At 35.8% G+C, this 17,365-nt stretch overlaps 1 protein-coding gene across 3 annotated transcripts in view; it reads left to right on the forward strand.

Moving 5' to 3' along the window:
- The window catches only part of LOC150100846 (histone-lysine N-methyltransferase EHMT1-like), a 416,509-nt gene that overhangs the window by 352,263 nt on the left and 46,881 nt on the right, over positions 1 to 17,365 (forward strand). For all 3 annotated transcript variants that reach the window (XM_090401402.1, XM_090401404.1, XM_090401403.1), the window contains 2 exons: positions 7,210 to 7,325; positions 11,485 to 11,571. In XM_090401402.1, the coding sequence (XP_090257528.1) occupies positions 7,210 to 7,325; positions 11,485 to 11,571 (203 nt within the window). The remainder of the gene's footprint in view (positions 1 to 7,209; positions 7,326 to 11,484; positions 11,572 to 17,365) is intronic.

The raw sequence follows: 17,365 nt of genomic DNA on the forward strand, positions 1-17,365 counted from the left end.
TGTCTTCCAAGGCAGTGCTTCCAAACTGTGGGCCGCAGCCCCCTTGGGGGGGCCGCAAGTTTTGTTGAGAGGACCGTGAAATAATGAAAACAAATCTAAAATGTTTTAAGATTAAGTAGTTCTTTTTTTAATCTAAAAGAAACATTTAATTTCTATTATTTATTATTTCTTTTTGTTATTTTTTATATTTTAGTGGAAAAAATCACACATTGGTGCTGGTTCACAAATTTTTCTTCCTGCGTCTTTCGGCGCTTATTGAATATTACTAAATATACTGATTCATATAAGTTTAATTTCAAAGGTATTGATAAGAAGCACAAAAAAGCTAACAAATGCAAAATCTTGAATATAAATTGTATTGAATATAAATACAATAAATATTATAATAATATATGTCTGTATTAGGATTTTTTTTTCGATGGGGAGGCTGTTAAATATTTTAATTTTTCCAAAGGGGGCCTTTACATCCATAAGTTTGGGAAGCACTGTTCTAAGGCACTTTTAACTGTATCAATACATCTATATCTGGGTCTTTTTCCTGCCAACCTGACAGAGAACACTTGTTTTGCTAATATTTCTTTTCCCATTCGGTTTAAGTCACCATACTACTTGAGATTAGCTCTGCTAACACTTTCCTGGATGCTAATGATGTTAAGTTCTTTCCTAATATCCTCGTTTTTAATATAATATTGCCATTGATGCTATCTTTTCATGCCCCTAATCTTTCTCAGGACTCTCATATGCAGTCTTTGGTCAAATTTTACTTCTCATCCAGCTCTCAGATCCATAAGTTAAAATTGGTTTGAACACTGTCTTGTATACAACTAATTTAGTGTTTTGATTAATTTCTCTCTTAATTCCATATAAATTTATTCAGTTTTCCTACCATACCAGCCTTGTTGATTCTGTTGTCTATTTCCATATTTAATTTACCATCTTCAATAAAATTCGTGCCTAAGTAGCTGAAATGTTTTACTTGTTCTGTAGGTTTTCCATTCACAATGCAGTTGATATTTTCAATGCTTCTGTCTATTTTCATTGTCTTTGTCTTGTTATTGCTGACCTTCATACCATATCTATTACAACAGTTATTCAATTTAGTCAGGGAAACTTGCAGACTTATAGCATATTCAATTAGAAGTATAACATCATTCACATAAAGCAAAGAGCGGACATTAACATCTCCAATTCTGATATCATGTTTAATACCACTTTCCTTCATAATTTGATCCATATAGATAATGAATAACAGAGGGGATAATGTATATCCTTGTCTCATACCAGATTTAACATTAAACCACCTTCCTGTACTTCCTTCAATTCTAACTGCTGACTTACAACTCAAATAAAGACTAAGTATTGCTTGATATAATGCCCCATTGACACCATATAACTGTAGCATATTGAATAGCTTCTCTCTTGGCACCTTGTCATATGCCTTTTCCAGATCTACAAAACTTAAATACAGATCTTTGTTATATTCCCATGATTTCTCAACTATTTGTCATAAAGTGAAAATCTGATCCCGAGAGCTTCTGTTTGGCCTGAATTTGATGGCTTTTTCTACTTCATGTATACTTGCATAAATCTTACCAGGAACACTAAGTAGAGAAATCCCTCTGTAATTCTCACATTCAGTTTTATTTCTCTTTTTATATATGCGTACTATGAGAGCTCTACTCCATCCATCTGGAATTCGTCCCTCTGTCTATGCCTTCTGAACTATGCAATGCAGCCACTGTAAGACTTTTATACCTGCATTCCTGAGCATTTCTGGTCAGATATCATCTACTCCTGCTGCCTTTTTGCATTTCAGGTTTTTGATGGCTTTTTCTACTTTAAGTATGGTTCTACTTTTTCCACTTTAAATATGTGTTCCTGTCTGCATGCCTGTTGAGTGTTTTGTTAACCACTGACCTATCACTGCTTGTTTCATTTAGCAATTTTTCGAAGTAATTACTCCATACTTGAAGGATATTTTTTCTCCGGTTTTCATGTCACCATTATCATCACTAATTCCTTTTACAGCACTCTTTCCTCCATTTCTGAATTTCTGAACTTCTTCAACACCCTCCACAATATCTTCCCACAGTTATTTATATTTATATCCTGATATTTGTTTTCTGTGTTCTTACCAAAGTCTTCGCATGACTTTTGTTTAGCTAGTTTTACACAGTGTTTAGCTTTCTTGCAGTTTTCTCTGTATTCTCTAAGAGCACAAGCTGACTTATTTGCCAGGGACTTTTGATATGCTTTCTTCTTTTCCTTCACTGCCTCTTTAACTTCCTGTATTCACAATAGTGTTCTGATTTTTTCTATACTTGCAGACAACCTCACTACATGCCTCTCTGGCTGAATCAGTCAATGTTTTCTTCAGGATTTGCCACTGACTCTCCAAAGTTTGGTTCCTGTTCTCAAACTCTTTCATTTTTTCTTGAATAATGTTTGTGTATTTTAGTCTGCAGTTCACATCTGAGAGCTGCAAAGCTTTTTTTATTTGCTTTAAAACTTTCTTACATGTTATTCTATTCAATATGAAATTCAGTTTTATCCTGCTCAAGACTAAATGGTGATCGCTTCCAATTTCAAATCATCTGTACACTCTGGTGTCCTGCACCATGGAGAAAACATCATTTATCAACAATAACATAGTCAATGAGACTTTTCTTATTCCTTGCCTCTTCTTTCCATCTGAATTTGTGCACATTTTTATGGTGGAACAGGTGTTAGTAATAACCAGTCTGTGTCCCTATCAGAAATCCAACAGGTATTTGCCGTTATTATTAGCTTTGCTCTTTTCTCCAAATTTTCCCAAAATATTTTTGTATTCCTGAAAATCATTTCCTTCTCTGCTAATCAGATCCCCAACAAGGACCAACTTTTCCTTTTTCATTGTGTCAGTTGCTTTTTCTAAAGCATCAAAAAATTTCTCCACTTCTACCTTAGTATAACCTTCTGTGGGACCATAGGCACAAATAAGTCTCATTGTCCAGTTCCCCATTCTCATATTTGCCCACATCACTCTACTTGAGACTTCCTGCTATTCAAGAAGATTAGCCTCGTATTTTGTGTTGAATACTATGGCTACTCCTTCTTTTCCTTGATTGTCATTGCCTGAAGATAACATTTTGTATTATTGCTCAGAAAGATCTCACCAGTTTTTGTCATTTTTGTTTCAATCACTCCTATTATGTCGATCTGGTACTTATCCAATTCCTCAGCCAGCTCCATTTCTTTGCCATTTAGGCTTCTTATGTTGATAGTACCGATCTTGAAATACCTTGGTATTACGCTTGATCAGGAATTACGTTTTGCACAACACATCTCTAACACTTCCAACAGAGCTCTAACAAAATTAAATTTACTGAAAAGGCTTTGTGGAACAAATTGTGGCACAAAGCCAAAAATCCTCAAAACTACTTACACTACACTACAATGGCCAATAATGGAATATGTAGCACCTATCTGGTCACCTTCGGCCTCATCGGTAAAGAAAAAATTACACAAAATACAAGCAAAAGCATGCAGGATTATCATTGGTGCAGTCTCATCCACTAACAACATCAGAGCCCAACAGGAATGTGGGCTTGACCTGCTGTAGGACAGACGAAAATTTGCCAGCATAAAATTCATAAATAATATCGGAAGCCACTAAAGCGATCATATCTCCCTAAAAACTTATGAAAATTGGAATCAAAAATGCAGACTTTGCAGATCATCAACTTCACAATATGATGACACTATCAGGAAAGAAATAGGTCTTGATCAGCTAAATGCCCACATAAACAAAGAACCTCTATTTTTCTGTCCTTTATCTTCAAATATCTCCATAAATCTAAACCTTACCAAACTCTGTATAAAAAAAGAACCAAAAGAAATGCTCAAAGAAAAAGGCCTAAATACTATCAACCTTTTTTCATCCTCCAGACAGGTTATTTGTTATATTTGTTATACTGATGGATCGTCAGACACCAATATGATTAATGGAGGCGCTGGTGTTCTCCTTCTACTCCCGAAAGGTGAAAAACTTTCAATAAAAGTTGGATCTTGGAGAATCGCTTCCAATTTTACCAGCGAACTCTATGCAATAAATAAAGCACTTGAAGCCTACTTAAAACTATCATCATCTCAACAATATGAAGGAATTATAATTTACAGTGACTCAAGATCAGCTATGGATGCAATCAAAAATGTCAATACCAAGATCGCACGAGACATCCATAAATTCTTAAATCAACTAAAGTGTTTAGGAAAAAGTTGCATTTTACAATGGATTCTTGCTCATGTAGGCATTGATTACAATGAAGCAGCTGATAAATTAGCAAAAGAGGCCAGAGAACTCAACCAAGAAACTCACATGATAACTCTTGCTGATGCCAATGCACTAGCAAAAGATAAACTAATTCCACTGAAATCAGTGATACAACATGAAATTCCCGAAATCAGTGCTGACAGAAAGACCTCCACCACAATAGCAAGACTATGAACAGGACGTTATAGAGGAATGAAGATCAATACAGATGATACAAGAACATATAGAAACTGCAACAACTGCCCCAATACTGAACTGACAACCACTCACATCGTTACCTGTCCAGCAATTATATCAGCCTTGCAAGAAATAGATCCTCCTGAACAACAGCCTTGCAAGAAATAGATCCTAATCCTGAACAACAGCCTTGCAAGAAATAGATCCTAATCCTGAACAACAGCTCTATACAAACAAAATCATCGACATAGCCAAAGCAGTACAAGGAGCACATGGAAACATCTAGGACTCTTCAAAGAACAAGACAACAACAACCGATCTTGAACTCTGGTGATGTTGATTTGGGATGTGTTTCAGGATTTGTTCAAGTAGCTGACTTTTCGCTGTTCCCCTTGTTTCCTTGGCAAAAACAACGGGAGCCTTGTTTATCCCGGCGATGCCCCAGCAGGCATGAAATTCTGTCATGTTGTACCATCATTTTATATTTTGGTTTAAGCCAATAAGAATACAATTTGGTTGGCTAAATCCCAAATTACCAGCCAATCCTTGTTCATTCAGTATCTAGGTTGATACCTAACAGGGTGCACCACAAGAAGGTGAGGATTGAACATAAGGTCAGAAGCCCTGGTTGGTTCTCCGCATTCATTTAAAGGCTATGTGAAGGTCTCCTCTCAGTTATATAGATTTGACTCTTAAGCATCCCCTTCTGAATATATCTGTTTACTCATGTTGGGACAACTGTTATTCTCTTACCGTCACCCTCACTATCTGGTGGGATGAAAGAAAATAGTGTGCACCACAGAAATTTCATGGTTAGGTTTTGGAAATCTTCATAGACATAATGAAGATTTGTAAGCGAAGGTTTCTGTGGGTAAGCAGTTCTGGAGATAGTTTTCGGTATTGAGACCACATGTTTATTGAACAATAAAAAACCCAACAGATTTTGTTCGTCATAAGACATACATGTATAAAATTTAACACAACAACCAAAGATTAATTGATAATTAATAGTCCATTAGATGTTTTTTTGACTTCATAACTGTTCATTAATTGAGAACCCGAATACAAAATGATACATTCGTTACTATATGCTTGTTGGAACAATGCTAGTTGTTGCCACGTTCTGTGGCTCACATGTGTTATTCCAAGGTCTGAGGCAAAATTTTTGTCAAGGCAGACCACACTTGATGTAAAATGAAGCCTTAATTTTTATTTCACTGTGTAGGGATTCTAGGCATTTTTGCAGTTTCTTTAAATTTTCTTGTGAAACAGTTCTTATCAACATATGACATGTTTGTCTGTTGCCAGAGTACTTGATGACCAGTAGTAGCTGTGTGGAATGCTAAGCCTGATTTGTGTTCCCTTTTTTTTTCGACATCTTTTATATGTTCAGCCATGCAGATTTCTCCTGACCTTCCCATCTGGCCTATGTAACAGATGCCACAAGAACAGAGAATCTGATAGAGCCTGATATTTTCATGGGATGATGTTTAAGTGGATGTAGGAATCTTGATATTTTTTTGTAAAGGCCACTTTTATGTTGTACTTGCAGAGCAATGTAGCCAGTTTGTCCGTGACATTCTTGGTGTACGATAGTGTGATTGCGTTCTTGAAATCTTGTTTTGATAAAGGAGTTGCAGGAGCTGTCTTAAGGATTTTTTTTTATTGTCTTTGGTTCAAAACCATTAAACATGAGGTTCTGTGTCAGGTAGTGTAATTCTTCATTTCACTTCATCTGTGTGATAGACATATTGTATGCGGCATCTCTCAAGGTTTTAATTATGCCTATTTTTTGCAATGGATGGTGGTGTGAGGAAGCATTAAGAAATCTTCCTTGTTGTGGTCAGTTTTCTGTATACGGAAAAGGATAATCTTTTTTACTCTATATGTATCACATGTCTACTGAAGCAAGGGTCTCTCTGCTGCATGTACAGAGAACACCAATTTGTTTATAAGAACCACTGAACATTCTTCTTCTGCACATGCAACCACAAACTGACCAAACCTTGAGTTGTAAATATGTAACACATGATTTATGCCTCCTTTCTCTGTGCGTGTGTGCGTATACCTCTGTAACAAGCAGCAAAATATAAATATAAGACCCAGTATTTCCTGATGTTTACATGTGTTAAACCATTATTCATATTTTTAGTATGTTTAGCATGCCTGTTCTACTAAGAAGTTTTGGAATGAGACTTACTTAATTTGGCTTGCCCTTGATATTGAGATGCTGACTGACACTAACTGACACTGTGTATCATTACTGATAGATGTAGCTGGCTTGACTGTTTGTGAAAGATAAAATCTGAGTATCTAAGAAGTGGAAAATCTTGTCCCCACTGTATGAGGACTAACTCATCATCTGAAAAGCCCATATGTATCTTAAACAGAATTTAAATTCAGGTCTCTTTCAATGGCTGATTTTTAATGGTTCTGGCTTTTTGTTAACCTCATATAGCCAGTTAAAAAAAAAAAAAAAAAAAAAAAAAAAAAAAAAAAAAAAAATCTGATTATAAAGTACTAGAAGGTCCCAATCAAAACTCCATAGCATCAGTTCTGTTCCAAAGGAACTTTACTACAGCAAACTTTCCACCATAACAAGCTAGTCCCTATGATTTCTTTATAGTACTGACTGTAATTAGCTAAAATTATTCTTTGTTTTTGAATTAATAAAATATTTTTAAAAAAATCTAATTTGGGCCACATAATTTTTATTTCAGGAGGGACATCTTTTGCCAGAATTTAACATGCTTGATCCCCCAATGTTGTTTGAATGCAATAGAGCCTGTTCTTGTTGGAAAAATTGCAACAATAGAGTCTTACAGCATGGTATCACGTAAGTTTATTAGTTTATCATAATGCAGTTTAGAAAAAAAAAAAAAAACTGTTACTTACTTACATACTAATTATATCAGCATACACAGAATTTAGACAGATAAAAGGATATTTTTAGCTATGACAACTATGAGGATAGGTAGTGGTGGGGTTGACTATTAACTGTGTACTTACAGCACTGCTGTTTTGAATTTATCTTTGAATTTAACAGTAATGACACTGCATTCCAACATAATGATGTAAAAAATATATATAAATTTATATTTTTTTATGTTATTGTGAATTGTGATATTGTTGAAATGCCACTGTAGCTGGTGGGTCTGTAGATTGTACTGAGAGAAAAGTTGAAGCTATCATTGCTAGTGCAATGATATAAAGATTTGGAATGCTTTTATCAGTGGTGCTTGTACAGGAAGAAGGTATGTAATTGTCATTGCTTCTCTGAATTCAAAATTATATCCAATTTGCTGCATATAGGATTTGACAATCTTTCCTTGTTAGCAGAGTCTCCCTTGTAAACTTGAATGTATCACTGGAGCAAATGGTGCGATTCTGAAGCAATGTTTTTATAACATATTTCCCTAAACAATAAATTACACGATAATCACAGTGATTAACTTTAATGAAATGAAAGTACAGATATTTCGTACTGAAAATAACAGTACATCGTCAGTGTGTAGAAACAAGCAATTTGCCAGCCTGGTTGGCCAAGTGCATATGTTACATTTTTTGCCTGTTACCGTTTGGTTCTGAAGATGATGTGGGCTGTTCTGGTAAAATATGAAATACTGTCCTTTTTTTGAGTCTGTTTCTGCTTCTTCTGATTGTTTGCGGGAATTTTTTATATTTTTTTATCAGTCACTTATCCATCTCAGGGTTAAAATTTTTAACGTAGAATAGATCAAATAATATCACCACTTACCGATACTGGCACACCACAGACTGATAACATGAAATTAGTGAATATTACCTGAATAAGGGAATCCCCGGACCAGGAACAGTTTTCTCTTTTGTGACTTTTCTCCCTTTACGGTAATTAAGCCTAACGCGAAACAGACAGCAAAGGCAGGTCATTAAAACGTGCAGATGATTGGTGCAGTATTAACAAAAGATCGCGCAACCGAAAGATAAAAGCATAGCTGACAATTGAGTTGAAATGCTAACTCTCTTCAACCGAATTCCATATGTGAAACTGTCATAACATTCATTATATATATATATATTACTTAGTTTTAACACTTTTACGAATTTTAACACGTTCAGTTGAATTTTATTGCTGCTTGCGAAATCGAACTCGCATCTAATTAATAACAATAGTTTTTAGTTAGATACTGTGTTTGCCCATGCAACTACTGTGTTTGCCCATGCAACATATGGTTTTGTTTCAGTCTATACAACATAGTTTCTGTATGAGGGGACATGTGATTCATTAATTAGTGTGTTTTTATCCCAGTTGTCTCTAATGGCACTATTTGTTGAGAAATATATTACACAGACTCCTCATAAGTTATTCACTGGCATAATAAAAGTACTTGTTTTTATTGCCTCTTTAGTATAGTGGCTGTTAGGGGAGGGGTGTTGTTTACCACTGCAAGCGAGTTACTATCTCCCCCACATGAAATTGTTTAAGCTTTTTTTCATGTGTGAAGTATATGCGAAACTTTTATTGGTAACAGAAAACTAGCTCGGATGACAGTGATAATATAAAACGAGTTTTGATATGTATATAAAGTCAGTATCAACAGTCCCTGATTACGAATGCATGGTGAAAGGGACAGGAAGATTTGGAGCTTCCCTGGAGAGCATTCGAAGTAAATACAATTAACCACTGCTTTGAAATGAAACATACGAATAAGCAATATTTACTAATATTCATTAAGCGCCGAAATACGCAGGAAGCAAAGTTTGTGAACCAACACCAATGTGTGAATTTTTCCATTAAAATATAAAAAATAACAAAAAAAATAATAAAAGTTAAAGACGTTTCTTTTAAAATAAAAAAATCTACTTAGTCTTAAAACATTTTTAATTTGTTTTCATTATTTCACGGCCCCCCTCAACAAAACTCACGGCCCCCAAGGGGGCCGCGGCCCACAGTTTGGGAAGCGCTGTTCTACACCATTCATATGGAGGGCTTCACCTGTAACCAACTCTCAATCCATAAAGTTAGCATTCTCAAGTTTCACATCACGATGGGTTAGCCTATTTTTGGGCTGATGTTATGCACAGGAATCCTAGGAGCTGTGAGAGAATTCAAAAATTCTACCAAGCAGTTCACTGCTCATCCTAATTTGCAGACCATTTCCTGTGCTTCATATCTACTTGGCATAATACAATCATCATTTCCACCTGGTCATTCTTGGGAGGGGAGGGGGGAGTATAGTGTGTGTCCACCTTTACGAAATATGATGAAATGATAGGTGAAATAACCAAGTAGTCTAAGACACATCCAAGACAACTCTAAACATATCTCCAAAATTTCACAAAGATCGATTCAGCTGTTTCTGCATGATGCCTGAACAAATAGATATCGTTCCACTCTATTTATATAGATTCTGGCGAGTAATCTGCATTACATTACTTATTAAAATTAAGGATTGGGAATTTGCCTGTTCTGGGTTCACTGACCTTTCTATCTTGCAGCTGGTCTTCCTTCCCTTATTCTTTCAGGTCTATATTTATCCATTTCTTTTGGTAACTGATATCTTTTCATCCTATACAAATGCTCTTGCCATGCCATTTCACCCTATAGCTGTAAATATCTCTTTCTAAAGTCCTCATATTTTATATTGTCTAACTTTGTGCATCCTTTAATTGTTCTTAAAAACTTCATTTCTGCTACCTGTATTTTACTGTGATCTTTCCTTTTAACAACCATTATGTTACTGTTTCCTCCAACCTGATGAAGGAAACTAGAAAAGGGAGGCCAATTTCATTTGTGGATGATGCATTCCACAACAAAAATAATCTTACTGTTTATGGAAGTTTTTTTTTTTGTATTGTCTCTCAAGGAGAAGTAAGAAGTGCATGTGAGCTTTAAGTAAAATTAGGGGGATACTCCTTTGATATGTCTTTGGTCAGTATTTGATCATACAAGAATCAGGATCTTTTTACATAGTATTAATGCACTGGCCAGTTGCCATTGGTAGCTCTGATCATTGAACAGCATTGCAGAGTTGTTGCTGGTATCAACTGGAGCTGGTACACTGTTCCCATGTAAACTATCACATTAAAAATGAAGATATTAGAAAGGTACTTACCATGATTAATATGAAAGAACATGTAATCAGAGCTTACAAAGGTGGAATACTCATTCAATCAAGATTATAGATCAATTGCAAACTGGTATTTAAATCAGTAGTGGCTGGGAAAAATCTATGGAGTAAGAACAAGAACATAGATGCATTAATAAAGTAAGGACTCAGGAACACAGAAGAAAGAGTGACCACAGGGACTGACTACATTTAAGAAGTGACATAGAGTAGAACATTTCGAAAAAGATAAAATATATATATATAAAGTTTATTAATGAAACTAATCCATATAATGAATTATCAAGCATACAGTAAACACCCTGAATTTGCTTTCTGAGAAATAATAATCTTCCTCTGGTCATCTCTTTAGAGATGATTCCAACCATATTCATTAATATGATTCAGAGTACTTCTTAAGATAACATATTAAATAAAATAAAAATCTAAAACTTCTTAGTATCACCATTTATCAGAAATAGTCACCAATCAATAGAGCTTTAAGTAATGAGAAGTGCATGGAGATGAATGATACTTTCCTTTCTTCTGATGAATGAAATATTTCTAAGGTGGTAATTGCTCAAAATGAGTAATTAATTTTATTTAGATGGTAATTAAAATTGTCTACATCTTAAAGATATTATTTTGTTTCTATATCAGTATTAGCATCAGATTAAGTTTGTAATTTTAAACAGTACAATGCTATGTTATGGTTATTGATAGAACTGTATTCTGCTCTAGTGTAAAATGACATTAAATAACTGATTCCTTTTTTTCTTGTCTATTTATAGTTAAATATATACTCCAGAAAATTTTATTTTAATCTTTTGTTTTGTAATGTTTAAACTGAGACTTACAAATTGTTCTTTCTAATTTTAATGTTTTGTTCTCATGGTTCTTGTTTAACAGATCAAGATTACAGCTACTTCGTACCAAAGGTAAAGGTTGGGGAGTGAGAACCTTAAAAGATATTCCAAAAGGTGCATTTATATGCGAGTGAGTACTCAGAGAGACATGTTTTGTTTTGTTTTTTTACCAAAATGTTTGTCTATCATTTGATTTTTGCTAAATAATTTTGCATTATAATGCAAAATATGACTACTGTGATATCTTCTACCTTCCACACCCCTTGAGGACTGGATGATTATGATGATAATGATTGAATGATAAAGGATGTTGCTCTATTTCTACTGTGTTGAAAGCAATCTGCATCCTATAAATAAAACATCTCATCTAAAACAAAGTGAGGAAGTAGGAGACCAGCTGCATTTTAGAAGTAGCTACTTTATTGACATTATTTTTAATAATTAGTAAGGATATGTTTTTAATTGAGATATCACTTATTTTTAGATCAAGTAGGTAAAACAGTTGAAGTTGTGAGGAGACCTATTGCAATAAGGAACAACTATATTCTGAATTTGATCAAAAATGATATCGCTATTAGAGGTATTTGAAGAGGGAATCCTGCCACCCCCTCCCCTCTCGTTCATTTGGGTTGAATTTCTGAGAGGACTCTGAGAATTCCAAATCATTTGAATAGCGCAACTTGTAGGTCTGAATAGAACAAGAGTCCCTCCTCTCCATCCCGTTAATTTTATCCGATTTTGATGCAGTTATCGTGGGAACATAAACATTCAACAGTTATATCTTACGATATTACTGTTGAATGTTTTTTCACTTAGTTATACTGTAAATCAAAGATGCCAAGAAATTATATTCTTGGTTTCATCTTTTATCCAAGTATAAGCTAACAAGGTTTGTGCCGGAAGTATTTTCAGGACTGGGGCAACTTGTATATAGGTGCTAATGACTTCACATCAATTGCCTTAGTATCCCATAATGCAAGGCACATATCCTTATGGACATATATAATGCTATGCAATATGGGAAGGGCTACTACCCAGATACTAAGATAATTGATGTGAAATCATTAGCCTCTATATACCAGTGACCCAGTTGTGGAGATACTTCACCCACGAACTGTTTGTTTGTTTACACTTGGATAAAGGGTAAAACCAAGAATATAATTTCTTGGCATCTTTAATTTATAGTATAACCATGTGAAAAAACTTTCAACATCTATCTCCAATCCAGAGTATTTTATTAATAAGGTGTGACACTTTTTGACTACTTGTATATTGGAAATATATAACTTCTCCAGGGGTGCCTAAGGCTCAAAGCTGTATAACTGAGAGGAGACCTCCACATAGCCTTTAAAGGAATGTGGAGAACCGACCAGGGCTTTTGACCTAATGTCCAATCCTCACCTTCTCCAGGTGAGGATTGGACATTAGGTAGATACCTAACAGGCGATTCACATGCCTGTTAGGTATCTACCTGGATACTGAACGAACGAGGATGGGCTGGCAATTTGGGATTTAGCCAACCAAATTGTATTCTTATTGTCTTAAACCACAAATAAAATGATGGTACAACATGATAGAATTTCATGCTGGCTGGGGCGTCACCAGGGAACCAGGGTGAACAGCGAAAAGTTAGCTACCAGAACAAATCCTAAAACACACCCCAACTCAATATCACCAGAATTGAAGACTGGTACTATCAACATAAGAAGCCTGAATGGCAAAGAAATAGAGCTAAGTGAGTCATTAGATAAGTACCAGATCGACATAATAGGTGACTGAAACAAAAATGGCAGAAACTGGTGAGATCTTTCTGAGCAATAAATACAAAATGTTATATTCAGGCAATGACAATCAAGGAAAAGGAATAACAGCCATAGTATTCAACACTAAATACGAAACTAATCTTCTTGAATGGCAGGCAATTTCAAGTAGAGTAATGTGGGGAAATATCAGAATGGGGAACTGGACAATGAGACTTATTTGTGCCTATGCTCTCACAGAAGGTTCTCCTATGGTAGAAGTGGAGGAATTTGAGGGTTTAGAAAAAGCAACTTACACAATGAAAAATGAAAAGTTGTTCCTTGTTGGGGATCTAAATAGCAGAGTAGGAAATGATTGTGAGACATACAAAAATATTTTGGGAAAATTTGGAGAAAAGAGCAAAGCTAATAATAATGGCAAATATCTGTTGGTTTTCTATTCAGGACATGGACTGGTTATTACTAACACCATGTTCCAACATAAAAATGTGCACAAATTCACATGATGAGAAGAGGCAGGGAATAAGAAAAGTCTCATTGACTATGTTATTGTTGATAATGATGTTTTCTCCCTTGTGCAGGACACCAGAGTGTACAGAGGATTTGAAATTGGAAGCGGTCACTATTTAGTCTTGAGCAGGATAATTTTGAATTTCATATTGAAAAGAATGACATGTAAGAAAGTCTTAAACCGAATAAAAGTTGAGCAGCTCTCAGATGTGAACAGTACACTAAAATACACAAAGATTATTGAAGTAAAAATGAAAGAGTTTGAGAACAATAACCTAACCTTGGAGATTCAGTGGCAAACCTTCAAGAAAACCCGGATTGATTCAGCCAGAGAGGTATGTGGTGAGGTTGTCTGCAAGGATAAAAAAATCAGAACTCAATGGTGGACACAGGTGTTAAAGAGGCAGTAAAGGAAAAGAAAAAAGCATATCAAAAGTTCATGGCAAATAAGTCTGCTTGTGCTCTTAGAGAATACAGAGACAAATGTAAGAAAGCTGAACACTGTGTAAAACTAGCTAAATAAAAGTCACGAGAAGACTTTGGTAAGAACATAGAAAATAAACATCAAGAAGGTGGCAAGATATTCTGGAAGTTGTTGAAAAAGCTCAGAAATGGAAGAAAGAGTGCTGTAAAAGGAATTAGAGATGATAAAGGCGATATGAAAACTGGAGAAAAAGATATCCTTGAAGTATGGAGTAATTACTTCGAAAAATTGCTAAATGAAACTAGCAGTGATGAGAGCACAGTGATAAAAATCACTGACCAGTCATGCAATCAGGAATACATATCCATACTTGAAGTAGAAAAAGCCATCAAAAGTCTGAAATGTGGAAAGACAGCTGGAGTAGATGATATTAGACCAGAATGCTCAATTATGGAGGTATAAAAGTTTTACAGTGGCTACACTGCATAGTTCAGAGGGCCTGAACAGAAGGACGAATTCCAGATGATTGGAGTAGAGCTCTCATAGTATCCATATATAAAAAGGGAAATAACACTGATTGTGAGAATTACAGAGGTATTTCTCTACTGAGTGCTCCTGGTAAGATTTATGCCAGTATACTTGAGAAATGGTTGAGAGAAGGATTGTGGAAGAGAAGCTTGGTGAGGAACAAGCTGGATTCAGGCCAAATAGAGGCTGTCAGGATCAGATATTCACTTTACGACAAATAGTTGAAAAGTCATGGGAATATAACAAAGATCTGTATTTGAGTTTTGTAGATCTCGAAAAGGCATATGACAAAGTGCCAAGAGAGAATCTATTCGTTGTTTATTATTTTAACGGTATAATAGAACACAGAAACTAAGTAAATAATTAATTTATTAACTTGATGCTGATATTTCGCTGGTGTTATAACCAGCATCTTCAGAGCACAAAAACACTGTTTGTCACAATACACAAGACTAAAACAACATGGGGTACTTAAACAAAATTGTAGCAGCAACACAAAGACTAGAGTCCTGATTTTGGCGCCCTCTATCTGGGGAAAAAAAAAAAAAGCTATCATATATTACTAGAGTCCTAGAAAAGTGCTAGTTTTTTCTTAATATGACTGTCTCCCAGATCTTCGGCAAGTTAATACAGCCATATTTGTTGAGATTTGGAGTGTGTTTTAGGGCTTCTGTCGCCTCTAAGAACAATCTCTCTGATTTATACGGGTTTCTGTGTAGTACTTTTGTGTTTTTCCAGTTGATCCTGTGTGCAAGGGTATCCAGTGCATGGTCTGCTAGGCCCGACTTCCCATAATGATAATTCCGGGCGTATCTTTTATGTTCGCTGATGCGGATGTTCACAGTTCTTCCTGTTTGACCGTAGTAGGCTTGATTGCACGAGCAGGGTACTTGGTAGACTCCTGGATGTGATAAAGGAGGAATGCTATCCTTGGGTGAGCGGATGAGGGTGGCTAATTTGTTACATGGTCTGAATGTAGTGCGTAGTTTATGTTTATTGAGAATTCTTGAGATCTTTTCAGATGTGCCTTTAATGTAAGGGATGGTGACTGTTTTGTTGTAGTTCTCTGTGGTGGATGGTGGGAGGGGTTTCTTAGAAGTATTTAGTATTTTGTTTATTTTATGTGGATTGTAGCCGTTGGTCAAGAAGGTGTGGCGTAAGTGAGTCAGTTCAGCAGTCAGAGCCTTGTCATTGGAACAGATTGCTCTCGCTCTATGGGTTAGCATTTTTAATATGCCATATTGTTGAGAAGGATGATGGTGTGATTGTTTGTGTAAGTATCTGCCTGTATGTGTGGGTTTTCTAAAAACTGGGATTGCTATCTATAATTTTGTACGTTGACTGATCTTGTAATAGTGTGTGCATTTTGTTTTCATATTCAGTTGTGTCCATCACCACGGTTGATGATGTGCTTGCTATTTGGCCACATGGCCCTGAGACATTGAAAACATTCTTAGCACATTTAAATAGCCAACATCCAAAAATCCACTTTACTATGGAACTGGAAACCAACAACTGTCTGCTCTTCCTGGATACACTCATCACACGTCTCCCAGATGGTTCCTTATCATTTAATGTAAGGGATGGTGACTGTTTTGTTGTAGTTCTCTGTGGTGGATGGTGGGAGGGGTTTCTTAGAAGTATTTAGTATTTTGTTTATTTTATGTGGATTGTAGCCGTTGGTCAAGAAGGTGTGGCGTAAGTGAGTCAGTTCAGCAGTCAGAGCCTTGTCATTGGAACAGATTGCTCTCGCTCTATGGGTTAGCATTTTTAATATGCCATATTGTTGAGAAGGATGATGGTGTGATTGTTTGTGTAAGTATCTGCCTGTATGTGTGGGTTTTCTAAAAACTGAAAATGATAAGGAACCATCTGGGAGACGTGTGATGAGTGTATCCAGGAAGAGCAGACAGTTGTTGGTTTCCAGTTCCATAATAAAGTGGATTTTTGGATGTTGGCTATTTAAATGTGCTAAGAATGTTTTCAATGTCTCAGGGCCATGTGGCCAAATAGCAAGCACATCATCAACCGTGGTGATGGACACAACTGAATATGAAAACAAAATGCACACACTATTACAAGATCAGTCAACGTACAAAATTATAGATAGCAATCCCACCAACACACAAAAGAATAAGGCACGAAAATTATTGAAAAAAGTCACTTCCTGGCCCAAAGACACAGTTAACAAACTCAAACCCTTCCATGTTAAAACAACGAGGATCTATGGAGCACCAAAAATTCACAAACAAGGCACACCCCTACGCCCAATTGTGGACAGTATAAATAGTCCCACATACAAACTGGCTAGACATTTAGCTAAGCCACTCTCACAAACAATTCTCCCTCCTTTGTCAAAAATTCAGCACACCTAAAAAGCATCTTACAACACCTTACCCTAAAATGCTCAGACTTAATAGTAAGCTTTGACATCACTTCACTATTCACAAATGTACCACTAATAGAAACCCTCAATCTACTGAAGTCACACTTCCCCCCTGATATATTTGAACTATTCAAATTCACAATACATGCAGGATATTTCACATGGAAAGGGAAAATATACAAACAAATTGATGGGACAGCCATGGGCTCCCCCCTCCCCCCCCCAGCCAACTTTTACATAGATCACCTGGAAAAACAAGCAATCAGTACAGCCACTCTCAAACCAACACTTTGGCTATGCTATGTTGATGATGTGC

This window comes from Typopeltis vanoorti, chromosome 12 (genome assembly GCF_054136105.1).
Source record: "Typopeltis vanoorti isolate ZY-2024b chromosome 12, IOZ_Tvanoo_1.0, whole genome shotgun sequence".
In the NCBI taxonomy this organism is placed as follows: domain Eukaryota; kingdom Metazoa; phylum Arthropoda; class Arachnida; order Uropygi; family Thelyphonidae; genus Typopeltis; species Typopeltis vanoorti.